Source organism: Carassius auratus, unplaced genomic scaffold (assembly GCF_003368295.1).
Source record: "Carassius auratus strain Wakin unplaced genomic scaffold, ASM336829v1 scaf_tig00029950, whole genome shotgun sequence".
In the NCBI taxonomy this organism is placed as follows: Eukaryota; Metazoa; Chordata; class Actinopteri; order Cypriniformes; family Cyprinidae; genus Carassius; species Carassius auratus.
The window spans coordinates 46890-65580 of NW_020525813.1; the positions used below are offsets into that span (position 1 = coordinate 46890).

Here is an 18691-nt window from a genome sequence, read left to right on the forward strand (position 1 = left end):
AGCAACCCAGAGGTGACAGCGGCAAGGAACCGAAACTCCATCGGTGACAGAATGGAGAAAAAAACCTTGGGAGAAACCAGGCTCAGTTGGGGTCAGTTCTCCTCTGACCAGACGAAACCAGTAGTTCAATTCCAGGCTGCAGCAAAGTCAGATTGTGCAGAAGAATCATCTGTTTCCTGTGGTCTTGTCCTGGTGCTCCTCTGAGACAAGGTCTTTACAGGGGATCTGTATCTGGGCTCTAGTTGTCCTGGTCTCCGCTGTCTTTCAGGGATGTAGAGGTCCTTTCTAGGTGCTGATCCACCATCTGGTCTGGATACGTACTGGATCCGGGTGACTGCAGTGACCCTCTGATCTGGACACAGACTGGATCTGGTGGCTACGGTGACCTCGGAATAAGAGAGAAACAGACTAATATTAGCGTAGATGCCATTCTTCTAATGATGTAGCAAGTACATCGGGTGTTATGGGAAGTGTTTCTGGTTCCGGTTTACCTAATTAATGCAGCCTAAAAATCCTATAATGGATTTGGATATTAAAAGCATATTAGTAATTTATGTGTAAGCCAGGTTAAAGAGATGGGTCTTTAATCTAGATTTAAACTGCAAGAGTGTGTCTGCCTCCCGAACAATGTTAGGTAGGTTATTCCAGAGTTTAGGCGCCAAATAGGAAAAGTATCTGCCGCCCGCAGTTGATTTTGATATTCTAGGTATTATCAAATTGCCTGAGTTTTGAGAATGCATTGGACGTAGAGGAGTATAATGTAAAAGGAGCTCATTCAAATACTGAGGTGCTAAACCATTCAGGGCTTTATAAGTAATTAGCAATATTTTAAAATCTATAGGATGTTTGATAGGGAGCCAGTGAAGTGTGGACAGGACCGGGATAATATGGTCATACTTCCTGGTTCTAGTAAGAACTCTTGCTGCTGCATTTTGGACTAGCTGTAGTTTGTTTACCAAGCGTGCAGAACAACCACCCAATAAAGCATTACAATAATCTAACCTTGAGGTCATAAATGCATGGATTAACATTCCTGCATTTGACATTGAGAGCATAGGCCGTAATTTAGATATATTTTTGAGATTGAAAAATGCAGTTTTACAAATGCTAGAAACGTGGCTTTCTAAGGAAAGATTGCGATCAAGTAGCACACCTAGGTTCTGATGACGAAGAATTGACAGAGCAGCCATCAAGTCTTAGACAGTGTTCTAGGTTATTACAGCAGAGTTTTTAGGTCCTATAATTAACACCTCTTTTTTTTCTGAATTTAGCAGTAAGAAATTACTCATCATCCAATTTTTTATATCAACTATGCATTCCATTACTTTTTCAAATTGTTGTGTTTCACCGGGCCGCAAAGAAATATAGAGCTGAGTATCATCAGCATAACAGTGAAAGCTAACACCATGTTTCCTGATGATATCTCCCAAGGGTAACATATAAAGCGTAAAGAGTAGCGACCCTAGTACTGAGCCTTGAGGTACTTCATACTGCACTTGTGATCAATATGATACATCTTCATTCACTGCTACAAACTGATGGCTGTCATAATCCATATGATTTAAGTACGATAAGTACTTTTTAAACCATGCTAATGCACTTCCACTGATGCCAACAGAGTGTTCAAGTCTATGCAAAAGAATGTTGGTCAATTGTGTCAAACGCAGCACTAAGATCCAATAAAACTAATAGAGAGATACACCCACGATAAGATGATAAGAGCAGATCTTTTGTAACTCTAAGGAGAGCAGTCTCAGTACTATGATACGGTCTAAATCCTGACTGGAAATCCTCACATATACCATTTTTCTCTAAGAAGGAATATAATTGTGAGGATACCACCTTTTCTAGTATCTTGGACAGAAAAGAGAGATTCGAGATTGGTCTATAATTAACTAGTCCTTTGGGTCAAGTTGTGTTTTTTGATGAGAGGCTTAATAACAGCCAGTTTGAAGGTTTTGGGGACATATCCTAATGACAATGAGGAATTAATAATAGTCAGAAGAGGACCTATGACTTCTGGAAGCACCTCTTTTAGGAGCTTAGATGGTATAGGGTCTAACATACATGTTGTTGATTTAGATGATTTAACAAGTTTATACAATTCTTCCTCTCCTATAGTAGAGAATGAGTGGAACTGTTACTCAGGGGGGGATGGTTGCAATTTTATCTCTAATATTATCAATTTTAGAAGTAAAGTAGTTCATAAAGTCATTACTGCTGTGGTGTTGGGAAATGTCAACACTTGTTGAGGCTTTATTTTTCGTTTATTTAGCCACTGTATTTAATAAATACCTGGGGTTATGTTTGTTTTCTTCTAAAAGAGAAGAAAAGTAATCGGATCTAGCAGTTTTTAATGTTTTTTTAATTATGCTCATTATACCATGCGTCATACTGGTTTCCTTAACCTTCCTTTAGCGTAAAGGAATGTACTATATAATTCAAAAGAAATTGTGGTTTACTCTGCATCTGAGCATTAAAAGTGGTAACCTATAGTGAGCTAGGCTTTCATGTTTTAGAAATTTTCTTTATTTTAGTAAAATGTTAGGATTGTATAATTTTGCTCCCAGTATTTAGGCCTAATTAAAACCAGAAACAAATAAATTAAACCTGCACAATTTAATTAAATCATTGAAATGCTAAAGAATGGACTGATTAATAAAAGGGCTTCACGAATAAACTAAAGTTCTATCATTATAATCAACAAAATTCACACAATGTAAAAAAGAGCTTCATTAATTGACAACTTCAGTGATTTTAAATGGAGTCTTCTTTACTTGCTTTCATATAATTTAAGTAAAGTAAAAAATTTTTTTTAAATAAATTTAAATGCAGGTTTATATAATATTCCTTAAAATATCAGTGCAAGATTTGCTCGGTGCACATGATGCTGAGTGCTCGTGCAGCATTTATTCTTATTTGTCTACGTATTTTGGTTTTATTTTGGATAATTGCATGAAAAACAATTATTTACTTTGCAATGCATTTGCAAAATGTGAATTATTATTAATATTCAAGTGTTTGTGCACCCTCTCGATCACGTGATTTCACATACATATATTGCAGAATATATTAAGGCTCATTATGGATTATAGATGTAAATTTTATATAACCTTGCGATTAGTTGAATAATACAACAAATAATGACAAATGAATGACTAGTAACTAGAAAAATCTTACGCGAGGCAGACCTATTAAATACCCTCTAGACATCTATGTTAAAGTTTTTTAAGTATTTTATATGCATTTGCAAATATCCTTCTTTCAGAATGGTCCATAATGGAGAGATGCCTTAACACTGATTTTTCCTCTGAAACACAAAAAATTGAAATAAAATTGATATTTTATGTTTTGAGAATGGCCAACACTTCTCTGCAGATATTGTGATTCTGGTTTGTGCATTTTTAATCACATAAAGTTTACAAAATATTATGTCTCCCAAAACTCAATAAAAATAAAACCGCAACAAAATAGAACCGCAACAAAATAGAACCGCAACAAAATAAGCCCCTTTCACACTGCACGTCAGACCCGCAATATGAAGTGAAGTGAAGTGAAAGTGACATTCAGCCAAGTATGGTGACCCATACTCAGAATTTGTGCTCTGCATTTAACCCATCCGAAATGCACACACACAGAGCAGTGAACACACACACACACACACACACACACACTGTGAGCACACACCCGGAGCAGTGGGCAGCCATTTATGCTGCGGCGCCCGGGGAGCAGTTGGGGGTTCGATGCCTTGCTCAAGGGCACCTCAGTCGTGGTATTGAAGGTGGAGAGAGAGCTGTTCATGCACTACCGCCACCCACAATTCCATCCGGCCCGAGACTCAAACTCACAACCCTTCGATTGGGAGTCCGACGCTCTAACCATTAGGCCACGACTTCCCCCATATTTATTTTATTATTTCCGGAATATTTCCGAAACATTGCTGGGTCCCCTTCTGTGTGAAAGCAACCACGTCCCGGGACTGATTACCGCATTGAACCCGGGTCAGGGACCTAGTAACATTGCGGGGTTTCGAACCGGGACGAGCGCTGTGTGAACAAAAGCCAGATCTAATTCCGTGTCGAAGTGATGACGTGCGTTGTCGTGCGACCAGCTGTTTTGAAGGAAGATCAATGTTCGCAACGAAAACATATGTGCAAACGGTAATGAAGCAGAGATCAGTTAGTTCCTCACTTTCCGTGCTGACGCCGAGATCGTTTGCTTGGTTCAGTGAAAGTATAACGTGCCAAGCGTTGTCGACTCGTACATTACACATCAAGCGCTGATGTCACGTGTCGTTACGGGATCTTCAAGGGTTGTGTGTGAAAGCACGCACATATACCGGGTCATCACTGGCAGTGTGAAAGTGCAAAATCTAGCGACCCGGGAACAATTGCAGGAACACTTTACCTGTGTATGTGCCGGAATGGCAGTGTGAAAGGGGCTTAAGTGTTGTGGTTTTCACTCGCTCCAAGAGCTCTCCACCACCGCTCCATCACGAGTACAATTCATGCAAACAGCCCGTAATATAACAGCATATTTAGCAAGAATTCACATATTACATATATTTAGCTATAGCTTGATAGACATAATCTCTCCAATCAGAAGGTTATAATGATGACAATAGTCGAGCATTACAGGCTAGTTCTCAAGGTACAGCACATTCACACCAAATTGCTGTTGCAATGATGCATTCAAACAAATGTTATTTTACAGTGCTACTTTATCAGTGCTTAAATTATATTAAAACTTGTTTTGAACAATTTCTTTGTCATTTGAATATATTGATTTTAAGTAGAGAGGCAAAAAAATTATTTAAATCGTATATCTGATATTTGTGGAAAAAAAACCAAACATTTTTCTTAGGCCAATGCCCAGCCCTAACCAACGTTTTTATTTATTTATTTATTTATTTTTTAGTTAAGGCAACTTCCTCTGAAATTAAGTTATAATAACTAATAATCTTTTTTGCACTATACAGTAGTCAGTAGGTTTGAAGAGGATCAAACCTTTAAGTTCTTGTCCATATGAAAGACAAAGAGATTCACACCTTTATCTTCATTCATTCTTTTTTCTGAGGAAATCTGAAATCCTGAGGTAATCCTCATCACATCTTCTTGGGGTGAATTATGTCTTATTCCTTTCATGGCGAAGCAAAAAATAAAAACTTGAAGAACAGTCTCTCTGCTTTGTTTTATGTATGGGCGTATTCAAGCTGCACACTTCAGTGAAACATTATAATCTCAAAAGCGCATTCAGCGCATTGGCGTGATCGCATCAGATATAATGAATGGAGACATGAAAGACTGGACATTGCTTGTTTTCATATGGATTACTTTATCACAGAATATTTGTTTTCGGTAGCACTTGTTTAATATCAGTCAATCTTATTCTAAATATGCACCTGCCCTTGGGTTCTATTTTTCATAGGCATGGAGTTTCTTTTCATTGTTTCATCTTTTCATTTTACATTTCAATGCATAGTACTAGCGTGCAAATTTATAGTGTGGATTTTAGAAAGTTTACAAAGACTACACGTGCACACTTACCATAACATGGATTTTAGAGATACCATTCTAAGGGGCTCTCATGGCACTCTTAAAGAGCAGCTCATAGATGGAAATAGTCCATCCCAAGAACAATATATTTGAGAATTTATCAACACGATCCATGGTATAATGCTGGAATGGCTAGCAGTAAAATACCTAGCTCAGGGAGCAACTGTGAACAAAACTCATGCAAACGCGATCTACAAATTTGGGTAAATGGTGAAATACTCACATCCCCCTCAGTAGTCCCACGAATGCATCACAATGAGCACAGCAAAGCGCATTCAACTCCCTTTAGAGCTGAATGCACTAAACACACACATACACCCACAGCAGGCAAGCCGTGTTAGCTGCAGGTATCAGAGCAAAGCCTCTGGCAAGAAACTTGCATACCCTAAACACTGTATGTGACGTCATGAGCTGTCGCCGGCCAACATGTTGTTGGTGTTTTTTTGAATGTATGCTTCAGACATGGATCACAATGAGACATTACCCATAGCGGCCCCTAGAGGACACAGTTCAAAGCTCCCTTAAAAGGGAAGCTCATTAGCATTATGAGATCTTCTCTGTGAAGAAGTTGCAAATCAACAGGATAAAGAAAACATTTACAAAAGCTGTGTTTCAGAACTGATCCGAGTTTTTGTGGGTTACTGTTAGTCATTCTGGGTGCTTTACTACGGTACAGAGTAGGGCTGGGCGATATTTCAAAAATATCTTATAACCATTAAAAATATTGCGATATCTGATAATATCATCTACCTAAGCCCTACTTCCACCAAGCCCTGCCCCTTCCAAGACAATGTCAATTACGCATACAAGGAATTTGTTTTAGTGACATAAGCTTCCAGTGCACAGAGACAACAACACACAGAAGAAAAAAAAGAAAAAAAGAAAAGAGATTTACAAATTGGCAAATAAATAAGTGTATAAAAAATTGTGCTATAAATGATAATGGAATAGGATTGAGTGAGATGCGGGAATGTTCTAGGATGGAGGGTTAACAAATAAATATAAGGATATTGCACGTTTATAAGCATAAGTAGGGAACATTTAACTGTTCATGAGGTAGATTGTCTGGGGAAAGAAACTGTTCTTGTGCCTTGCTGTTCTGGTATTTGCGGCTCTGAGGCCCCGGCCAGATGGCAAAAGTTCAAAGATGGGGTGACTTGGATGTGAGGGATCCAGAGTGATTTTCTGAGCCATTTTCCTCACTCTGGATGTATACAGTTCTTGAAGGGTGGGCAGGGAAGCACCAATAATCCTTTCAGCTGTCCGAACAGTTCTCTGTAGTCTTCTGATGTCTGATTTTGTTGCTGAACCACACCAGACAGTTATTGAAGTACACAGTACAGACTCAATGACGGCCGAGTAGAAATGTTTTAGCAGCTCCTGTGGCAAGTTAAACTTCCTCAGCTGGCGAAGGAAATACAACCTTTGCTGGGCCTTTTTAACAATGGAGTCAATGTGATTGTCCCACTTCAGGTCCTGAGAGATGGTGGTTCCCAGGAATCTGAATGACTCCACTGCAGTCACAGTGCTGTTCATGATGGTGAGTGGGGGGAGTGCAGGGGGTTTCTCCTAAAGTCCACCATCATCTCCACTGTTTTGAGCGTGTTCAGCTCCAGGTTGTTAAGACTGCACCAGATAGCCAGCTGCTCAACCTCTTGTCTGTAAGCAGACTCATCACCATCCTGGATGAGGCCGATGACTGTAGTGTCGTCTGCAAACTTTAGGAGCTTGACAGAGGGGTCTTTAGATGTGCAGTCATTGGTGTAAAGGGAGAAAAGCAGAGGGGAGAGAACACATCCCTGAGGGGCACCAGTGTTGGTGGAGCAGCTGTTTGATGTGAATTTCCCCAGTCTCACTAACTGTTGCCTATCTGTCAGAAAGCTGGTGATCCACTGACAGATAGAGCTAGGAACAGAGAGCTGGGTCAGTTTGGTCTGAAGGGCTGTTGGGATGATGGTGTTGCATGCTGAACTAAAGTCCACAAATAGGATCCTCACATAAGTCCCTGTTTTGTCCAGATGTTGCAGGATGAAGTGCAATCCCATGTTGATTGCATCATCCACGGACATGTTTGCTCGGTAAGCAAACTGGAGGGGGTCCAGTAAGGGTCCAGTGATGTCCTTCAGATAAGCCAGAACCCGTTTTTCAAACAACTTCATGACGACAGACGTTAGAGCCACAGGTCTGTAGTCGTTAAGTTCTGCTATCTTGGGTTTCTTTGGGATGGGGATTATGGTGGAGCGTTTGAAGCAGGAAGGCACTTCACACAACTCCAGGGATCTGTTGAAGATCTGTGAAAAGATGGGGGCCAGCTGGTCAGCACAGATTTTCAGACAGGCTGGTGTAACACTAAGTTCAGTTTGGTCTTAATTATTGACACAAAGTTTGGTCTTACTTTAGTGTGTGCTTAAACTAACAGATAACATTAGCTTTGCATTTTTTTACATTGATAATTTGATAAGGTTTCTTCACTTGAGAAGCGTTCAGCTTTTCCACCAAAAATTCTGCCATGTAAATAGCGATCCACCATGGCGCGAGCGCATCTCGATCTTAAAGGGAATGGGAGATGACACTCTTTTTGGTTTATTGAACGTTACGCCCATTACTCATTAAGAGAATAGGAACAACCCATTCCAAAAATGCCCCCTGGCGCACAGACCGCTTTTCCATCGTTAAAATAGCAAAAGTGCATTTGGACACTCCCTGAGTGCACCTGCGCAGTGCGCTTTACACATTGCGTTCAGATCGTCTTCATCTGTTTGCAACAAAAGCTTTGTTTAAAATTAATTAAGAATTTATAGTGCTATATCTCAGTTTAATTAAACATAATTATGTTGTGTACACGGTTTAAAAATCAGTAAAAAATATTACACTGAAATCTGCGCTGAAGGAATTGGTGTATTTTAAGTTTTTTTTTTTCATCATTATACAGTCTGTTTAAATAAATATTCAGAATCGCATGCAGTGTTATTTTTTGTCTTTTTTTCTGTTTATCTTTTGTGAAACTGCAGATCAAAATAGAATATGCATATACCCTAAATAAGGATAAATTATATTGGAATGCATCTCCAAAATAATCACATACACAGAGTCACGTGACCATTACAGTAGTCAGTGCCGAACAACAGACAAATAAAATCTAAACAGGTTACAAAAGTGAGGGATTTTCTTTTCTTTTGTTCTTTGATTAATAACTGGTGGCAGCAGCTGCTGTCACTGCTCGGATCCAATACACCTTAGTTTTCTTTCTTAACTCTTTATGTTCATTTAAGACAAAACCAATTGTATTTATGGAATATTTTGATATAATTCTGTGTGTATTTGTCCATTTGAATGTATAAGAATGCGAGAGAGAGCTCAGTCCAGTGTTCGCATATATAAGAAGCAGGGTTAGTGCAGGCGCCTTGTGTGTTTGTGCAGCACAGAAAACAGCACGCAAACTTTTGGGTGATTCCCACGAAATCGTAGTTTCAAAGATTTCATATATGAGATTTTAAAAAATGTTTGTATCAATAATTTTTCTTTTTAAGCATTAAGAGCCAGGTCTGAAGTGTCGGTGACCATAAATTGAAATAAGTTTTACTGACAATTTTTTGAACATATTTTCCAAAACATGTCGTTAAAAATCTCATTACCGTAACACTCTGAAAAGTCCAGTGCCATGGGGAAAAATAATACATTTTCACATCTTTTATTAACAGTCATGCACAGTTACTTGAAACTTTGGTATAAAATATATTTTTATAATACCATTTTCATGTGTTTTTCAATTATTTCTCTCATTACCGCAACACCTTCTGCATTTTGCATCCCATTTTTATAATTTTTTTTCATTAAAAACTGAAATATTTTCAAAATGATGTGGCAACCTGAGAGAACATAATGTATAGATTCTGCACATACATTTAAAAGCAGACTACTATTTTTCAATTTCTTAAATAAATCTTAAAAGAATGCATGTTACGGTAATGATACAAAGGTTACAGAAATGAGGTTCATGATTTCGGTAATGATAATAGGCATATTAAGTATGTGGTATAGTCAAACAAATAATATTTAATGTAGAAAATAAATTAGATAATATTGGCATAAATTATTTTGCAGTGCTTCATTACTAGATAACATAGGGTAAAAACACCAGGGGCCATTTTCACAAAATATTTTAAATGAAACTAAATGTTGCTCCTAACTCCACATCTTTAGGACTCTTTGACTCTTCTTCAAGTACTTCATAGTGTAAAAATCAGCTCTTAAATCTGTGAAAAGTTAGTGGTAGTCAAGAGGACAGCTAAATCACAAAGACCAAATCATACACAATCCTAAAATGGCTGTTTTCATAAATCCAGTTTGGATTTATTTTACCTTTGTACTAAATCTTACTGTTATATCAGCCATAATAATTCTAGTCTGTTATTTAAAAGGCTGCTTATACATAAAATAATTATTTATAAGATGCAGACATGTAGAGGCTGACAATTAGCTGAACATATGCTTGTTTAATTAGTGACACTCTAGTTAAAACTTTATTTGAATATTGCAACATTTTTATTTTGAAATCTTTGATTATGGCAAAATGATATCTCATTCTACAATATTTCTATTATAAAATAACTGACAGATACCCATCCCTTATCAGCCAATCACTGTGGGTGTAGTTAGTAATCATGCTGACATCATCCATACCAAAAGGTCGTCCTCACTCTTTTTCTTAGCTTAAGATTTCTCCCCATTCCTTAGTAAAATTCTGTCACAGCTGCTTTATGAATAGTTTTATGAGAAGCTGTTTAAAGGGGACCCTGTGGTTTTCCACAAAAATAAATACTTAATAGTGTAATGTTAGAAAACAAACAAGACTAATATTAGTTTTGTAATTTTAGTTTTATTATTTAAAAATGATTCAAAATACATTATTACAAAATAATGTTTCTTATTTTATTTTATATTTTATGTAATAATCATATAATTATGTAATAACTATTTATTAATTGATATTGACAGTGGGAATGTAGTCTATGATAACTCAAGTGGATTTTTTTCTTTCTACTGAAAGAGTTGGTTCTGGTAAAGAGTACACCCAAGTGTTTACCTAAAGTTTTTCCAAAATCGCTCATTCCTAAAAAGATGGTTCACAATATATTTTTCTTTTTTCCATGAAGATGTTCTCCTTCAATTTAACCCTAACCATTCTTTAATAATTGTTTTTGAATTAGAATTTAAAACTGCTGCATTTTGTCATATCTAAATACACTGCCATTCAAAAGTTTAGCATCAATAATAAAAAATAATAAAAGTTTTTTATAGCCTCTTCTGCTCATCAAGGCTGCATTTATTTGATCAGAACTACAGTAAAAACAGTAATATGATAAAGTGATGGTTATCTTTTTAATATACTTTAAACCAGAATTTTATTTCTGTGGTGACAAAGCTGAATTTTCAGCATAATTACTCCAGGTTTCAGTGTCAAATGATCCTTTCGAAATTATTCCAATATGACATACAGCCAAGTATGGTGACCCATACTCAGAATTTGTGCTCTGCATTTAACCCATCCAAAGTGCACACACACAGCAGTGCGTGCACACACACACACACACACACACACACACACACACACACACACACACACACACACACACACACACACACACAAAGTTCTGTTGCTCAGTATAAAAATCATTACACTTATAGAAAGTCCTCATAATGACAGATGCACCAACATTTGTGTAGGCTTCCCAACAATTTTTGATAACTACTCCTGCTGTAACCTCTAACCCACAATGTCTCTCTCCTTCCTGGGGTTTGGTGGGTTGGTATAAACGTTTTCTCTGAAATTGGTCACCCTAGCCTTTGCTTAAGCTTTTTTGTTTTGTAATTAAATAATATTTAATTTAATAACTAATTTTATACATTTAAAAATAGTCTGTATGATTAAATTCTCATTACCGAAAAAGAGGTTCTCTCTACCGCAACTGCCCTTAAATTGTTGCGGTGAGTGAAAATGGTGTTGCGGAGGATGAGGTGTCTTAGCATGTTTTGCTAACAACAGAGAAGCCATGATGATTTAGCAAATTTTTTACTCAGTAGATATAATCAGGCATTAATGAAGTACATTTTCATAGAAAATTTGTAATCTAATATTTTTCTAAATGTGGAAAACTACCCTTTTCTGTGATGATAATCAATTTGTCGTGTAGACGTTCTGACAAGAGAATTTTACACTTTTAACTGGAACAATATGAAGATATCTGCCTACCTTGTTGGTATTTTGAAGGTTCTGCCTCATGTGTTGCTTAATTTAAAATCAAGATTTATATTTAAAAAAAATTTGTGTGCATAAATGACCCTCAAAAAATATTGCGGAGGATGACAACATTAGTCATGGACACTTTATATTTCCACTATTGTATCATTATTATTGTACATGAATATTCAATCTGTCATTTTTCTGTCATGTGAAAAATTATAGAAGAATATCCATTTACTTTTTTCAGAATATTTTTATTGTAATTTGTTTAAATTACAACATAACATAAGTTAAGATACAGCTGGATGCATTGCGGTAATGAGAATTTCAGCAGAAAACGCAATAAAATGCAAAAATAATTAATTCCTATGTTGAAATTACTCTTTGTGCAAGGTAGAGAACAGTATTGTCTTTATTATGGTGTTTTTATATATTACTAAATTGCATGTTTAATATCTAAAATCACTAGTGACATGGCGTTTCAACAGTTTCGTGAGAATGACCTACAAGTGCGGAAGCGAGTTCTTTTTGCAGTTATAATGCAATAAATGTGGATACAGAAATCAAGAAGCAGAATCAAAATAGTAGTTTTATAACAAGTAATTCGAATCCTGACCTTACACATCTGATCTGATTTCCAAATTTGAAATGGCAACCATCCTACTAAATTATTTCATTCTTGCATGAAGAAAAGACCTGTAGAGTGACTATGCTATGTAAAATATTTTACGAATCTTTCGTTCATTATCTGGCTCAGCTCGGTGTTCATCTTCAGTTCTCTCTTCACAGCAGTTCAGTCAGTGTACTGTTTGAGTAAATGAATTACTCCGGGATATTGGTTTGTTTGAACTCAGAGGGAGTGTCAGACACATTAAAAAAGATAACAGCTTAAATCATTTGTGGATTAATGCGTATTAGAGATGCGAACCGTTTAAAACGATTCAGTTCGATTTGGTGAACTGGTTCAAAAAGATCCGGTTACATCGAATGATTCGTTCACGAAACGGATATCACAAACTGCTTTGTTTTGAACTCTCTCACACAACAGACACGGAAGAGAAGACAATGCTGAATAAAGTCGTAGTTTTTGCTATTTTTGGACCGAATTGTATTTTCGATGCTTCAAAATATTCTACCTGACCCTCTGATGTCACATGGACTACTTTGATGATGTTTTTCTTACTTTTCTGGACATGGACAGTAGACCGTACACACAGCTTCAATGGAGGGACTGAGAGCTCTCAGACTAAATATAAAATATCTTAAACTGTGTTCTGAAGATGAACGGAGGTCTTACGGGTTTGGAACGACATGAGGGTGAGTTATTGATGACATAATTTTTGGGTGAACTATCCCATTAAGGCAATGCCCTAAATGCAGAACTGAAGATTTTGTCTTTATAGATTACATTTTCCATTGTACTTACTGACGTACACCTCTGCATGCAGACACCTAACTGTACAAATTTATTTATAGATTTAAAACCCAGTCCTGAACCTGGAGATCCATGTTCTGCAGAGTTCAGCTCCAACACACTTTCTTGGACATTGCTCCTGAACACTTAGTACATCAACACATCTTAAAATATACAGCTCATGAAAAATAAAAGTTCCAGATGCACAAACATTAAATAGATAAACCAGTGTGAATAAACTATATCTTAAAATAAATTTGAAGGTAGGTTGAAAAAGCCAGAATGGGACGTTTTAAGTAGTTGAACAGCTTGAAGTGTGAAGTTTATTCTTGTACACAGATATGGCATATTCACGGCAGTGTACATGAAATTCATGTATTCATTCGTCATTTAAACTGATGTAAACATCTCTAGTGGACATTAAGTCATTAAATCCCCCTCTAGTGGACATTAAGTGTTAAGGCCTTCATTGCTCAGATAACAAGTCACTAGGATTTTTTGGGATGATAAGTCAGACTAGTCTGAAGATCTGAGCCGAATTTGGTGAAACATTAAAGTTCTAGTTTTTTGTCAATTACTCTCATAATAAATAATAATGTTTAAATATATGTTGGCTTTCTATTGAATACATTAAACTATATTAATTTTCACAATTATTTATTAATGTCACACACACCTACCTAATACCTTTTGACTTAAAAGACAAGAGTTTTAAATGTTACAGGCATATTTTCATGAAACTGTTCAGTCTATTATTAATTTTTATTTCCACTTCACTTTTATCGAAAGAGACAGAACTATTTGCATTGTATTTATCAGTGGGACAATATTCACACAATACTATAACCTAGAAAAAATTTAAAGGGGTCACTTGCAGGTCCCAGCAGCACAAATTATGTGCCCAGCAACGTCTGATTCAAATATTGTGCTAATTAAGAGCGATTGGTGGTTTCAGACATTACAGTGCTTCACTCGCACTGACTCTTATTCTGCCTGAAAGAATGAAAAGACAGAGCTGAAGGTGGAGCGATTCGACCAATCAGATGAAAGCAGAATTTCAGCGCCGCCCATAAGTGTGAATTAAATATTGAAGACATAAACCTATTTGCAAACCCCAAATGACAAATTAATGGAATTGAAACGGTTAGAAATAAACTGGAAACACACGATTGTTTTCATGTGGTTAATCTGGCCAAGCGTTAAACAGCGGTGCCGTCATCAGTGCTCCAGCATTCACTCTGGAGAAACTGCGGCGGATGAGTCAGCCAGCTGCTCTTGAAATGCTCTCACGGTACGGTTACGTGGCGTCGGCTCCATCTCAAGTCTTTCTAACCAGCATACACTACTTCAAGTCAGAACTTGATCGATCTGCGCAGTGCTGCATTAAGACGAATGGATGAGAGGAGGCGTGGCTCTGAGTGAGTGACAGGAGGCGTGGCTCTGTAAGACTGCTGTGTGTGTGATAAAGTGCAGCTGGTATTGCTGTATCAAGACTGTGGGAAATGATAATGGTACATTGACACTGAACTAGGGCTGTCACGATATTAGATTTTTCATATCACGGTTATTGTGGCCATAAGAATTCACAATGTCGATACATCGTGATATCTATAGAAACCTTGGGGTGGGGAAGATATCAGTCAAATTATTTTTTACTTTGTATATTGAGTTTTTCTTTTTCCCCCACGAGCATAATATTGATACTGATAAACGCAGGGCACAAGACTCTGGCTTTCTCCGTCTTCTTTGAAGCTCTTATGAAATAACAAGAGAGAAAATACTGTCAAGTTCAACAGTATGATGAATAAATATTAATGGTAACACTTTACAATAGGATGCCATTTGTTAACATTAATGTATTAACGAACATGAATGAACAATGAACAATACAATATTTTTACACAATTTATTCATCTTTGTTAATGTTAATAAAAATCGAGTTATTCAATGTTCATAGTACATTAATGTTTACAAACACACCTTGTGATTTTTTTTTTTTCAAGATCCGTTTTAATCGTGTAACTGTTCATAGATTTGAACAAAGAAAGAAATGAAGTGTTACTACGCACAGGCCAGTATTGATTGCAAATACAAAAATAAGACGAGTAAAGAAAATGCGGTACTTATTAAAATAATCACCCTTTACTTAAGTATATGAACACAGAAAAACGCTGTTAATAGGTTATATAATATTTCCCAGTCTATGACTAGTAAAATAATAAGAACTTACTCTGATGAACACAGCTCTCTTCAGAGTCTTCTTCTTGTGTGACAGGTGTCAGAGTTAAGGCACGATACTGCCCCCTGGCCACTCAACCAGGTACTGTTACCAAGTATTTACATGTGGTGTCATCATAAGAGAACTGTTCATATTAAATATTGCGGTTATCACTAATACCGGTATAACCTCATACACTAAATTAACACGATATCGATAATTGTTTATTTGAATATCATGGTTATCGTAAAAACCGGTATATCGCGACAGCCCTACACTGAACCGTTACAAATATTTCTCTATAGATATGTTGAAAATATTTTTGACAACACTATTAAGAACTTTTTAAGAAACAATCAAAGCTGGAGGTGATGGAGGTGATGGAAAAAAACATATTAACTGAAGTTTATCGAGTTTTAATTTTTTTTTAGATCCAAATGTCACTTTAGAAGGATTGAAACAGCTGAACTCATGCAGTGAGTCAGATTACAGTATTTATCTGCTGCTCCTGAAACTCTCTGAAGCTGAGGCGCATTTGAGTCATTTAGTTTTACATTACTTCTTTTTATAAATACTACAAAAATACTGCAGTTTAACTGCAAAGGCCAAAAAGGTCAAATAAAACGAAACTAATTGAGTATCATGTCACAGTTCACTCAAATACTGTTGTGCAATTGTAAAGTCAGGTGAATGAGAGATTTGATTTGATCACATCGTTAGAAACAAGTGTGAACACCTTTTGAATCATTGTGTGTAAACAATGACGACTGTGCCTTAGTTGTGTTTAACATTTGCAGCACAAATACATCACAGTGTCACTGAATTCAATGATGAACTGCCTTTAACTATCTTTCTTCATTATTGACACACTGTTTTCCTAATGAATGTTGTTCAGTTGCTTTGACGCAGTGTATTTAGTTTAAAGCGCTATATAAATAAAGATGACTTGAATTGTTAAGTGTTTAAGTGGCCGGCAGCCATATCACCCTGGAGCCCAAGACCGGTTTCCCACCGGATGTCTTTCGAAAAGAGTAGAGGTGTGACCTCGGCATCCTGGCTCAATTCGCCCATTGGCCTCTGACCATCATGGCCTCCTAACAATCCCCATATCTACTGATTGGCTTCATCACTCTGTCTCCTCTCCACCAGTAAGCTGGTGTGTGTGTGTGTGTGTGTGTGTGGTGGGCGTTCTGGCGCAATATGGCTGCCGTCGCATCATCCAGGTGGATGCTGCACACTGGTGGTGGATGAGGAGATACCCGCTGACAATGTAAGCGCTTTGAGTGTCTAGAAAAGCGCTATATAAATGTAACAAATTAAATTAAGTGAATGAGAATGTGCTTAGAGTTTTGCAAAAAGAGTGCGTGAAATTTGCAAATAGAACCTAACTGCCTGAACGTGTTTAAGGTTTAGTAGAAAGAGTGCTTTATTCTACAAATTTGTTTAATCTGGTGAGAATTTGGTTCAGAGATTGGGGTTTAGTGTTTTATCAATTTAGAAAACTGTAATGCCACACTATAATTGTAATTTTACAATTTATAAGATTGGTAAGCGATTATTACCAGTTTGCGTGGTCATGTTTGTTTATTGAAATGTATCGTCGTAGAACAGAAAATAGATAAATGTTGCTTGTCCACCGTGACCTGAAAGAGTGACTGTCAGACCTGGTGGAATATGGAGTAACATAATACAATCCTATATGAAGTTACACATTTCTTTCAAAAGGTGATTTACTTATTGAGATCCAAACTACATGTCAAAAACATTATTGTCATTAAGGATATAATGTGTAATTCTACAGCACATTCCATCAGAGACAGATGGACAGCATTGACATGCAACCAATCATTTGCTTTGTTGTTTGTTTTCTCGTACAGCACCACTGACTGACAAGCCTCCCAAGATCCTCTACCCATCTGAAAACAAGATGAGTGTTATGGAGATGCAGCTGGGTAAGAACTGTTTATTATGAGCTGATATTGCATAACCGTCTGTAGAGTCTTACTGTGATCTTGTGCTCTCTGTGTTTGTGTGTGTGTGTGTGTGCGTGGGTGTGAATGCATGTTTGTATGTGTGTGCTGCTGGCCTGGATTGCTGTCTGTGCTGCGCAGAAATTATTGTGCTGTTTGATCACCTGTGTAATGTGTCAAAATTGCACCTTTGTAAAACAATTGAACTTTTATGTCCCACATTTCATGGTCATTTACGGCTAAATGAGTGTGAGAGTCGCTGGACTCGAATGAGTGAACATGAATAGCGTTCTTCACAAAGACTAACCGGGCTCAAATGACTGCAGACTCATGGAAATTACCCCTCTAAACTATGATTGCTAAAAGACTTGGCTAAAAATCCAATGCACTTTGAGAAGCTCAGACTGATGCAAGCGTGGATAGGATTCGTAGATTCTCTGGATTCTGTTCTCAGGCGTCTGTGGTGTTACAGTTTAGTCTGTATTTGTGTAGTGTTTTCATAATACACATATGCATCAGAATGTACCAGAACGTACCTAAATGCACCAGAATCAGGTGTGTGTGTGTGTGTGTGTGTGTGTGTGTGTGAGTGTGTGAAAGAGCCTTATTTCTCCATGGTTTTCGGCTGTAGATCAGGCACTGTTGGTTTGAACCGTTCTTCAGCCGGGTCTCTCAGTGTCTTGAAGCAGCAGATGTCTGATGTGGGGGATGGGTTTATGATGTATTAAGATGGACATGTTTGGCTTGATGTGATTTGTGGCTTCTGCATTAGAAAAGGCTTTTGATCAGAGTAAAACACCTGTTAAAGTATAAACGAAAACATCTATGAACTGATTTTCCTGGCTGGATAGTCATGAATAATCTTCATATACACATTGCTTTCTTAATAATGAAAGTGAAAGTGAAGTGACATACAGCTAGGTATGGTGACCCATACTCAGAATTCGTGCTCTACATTTAACCCAAAGTGCGCACACACAGCAGTGAACACACACACACACTGTGAGCACACACCTGGAGCAGTAAGGCAGTTAGGGGTTAGGTGTCTTGCTCAAGGGCACCTCAGTCGTGGTACTGAAGATGGAGAGAGTGCTGTACATTCACTTCCTCCACCTACAATACCAGTCCTGAAGGTGCTTAGGTCATTCATATCTGACCTTCAGTCATGCCCCTTTTGTTATAATTGGTCAGATTGCCCGTTTCCTTATCCAGTGTTCATCTTCAGGCCCAGCTGATGTGAGAGAAGTCTAGTGTTTTGTGTTCACATTTAAACCATAAGTCCATGGCGAG

General features: G+C 37.3%; 1 protein-coding gene across 1 annotated transcript in view; it reads left to right on the plus strand.

The window, feature by feature from the left end:
* The window catches only part of LOC113079966 (interleukin-1 receptor accessory protein-like 1-B), a 131083-nt gene that overhangs the window by 44785 nt on the left and 67607 nt on the right, over positions 1-18691 (plus strand). The window contains exon 7 of the mRNA XM_026252211.1: positions 17309-17383. Within this exon, the coding sequence (XP_026107996.1) occupies positions 17309-17383 (75 nt within the window). The remainder of the gene's footprint in view (positions 1-17308; positions 17384-18691) is intronic.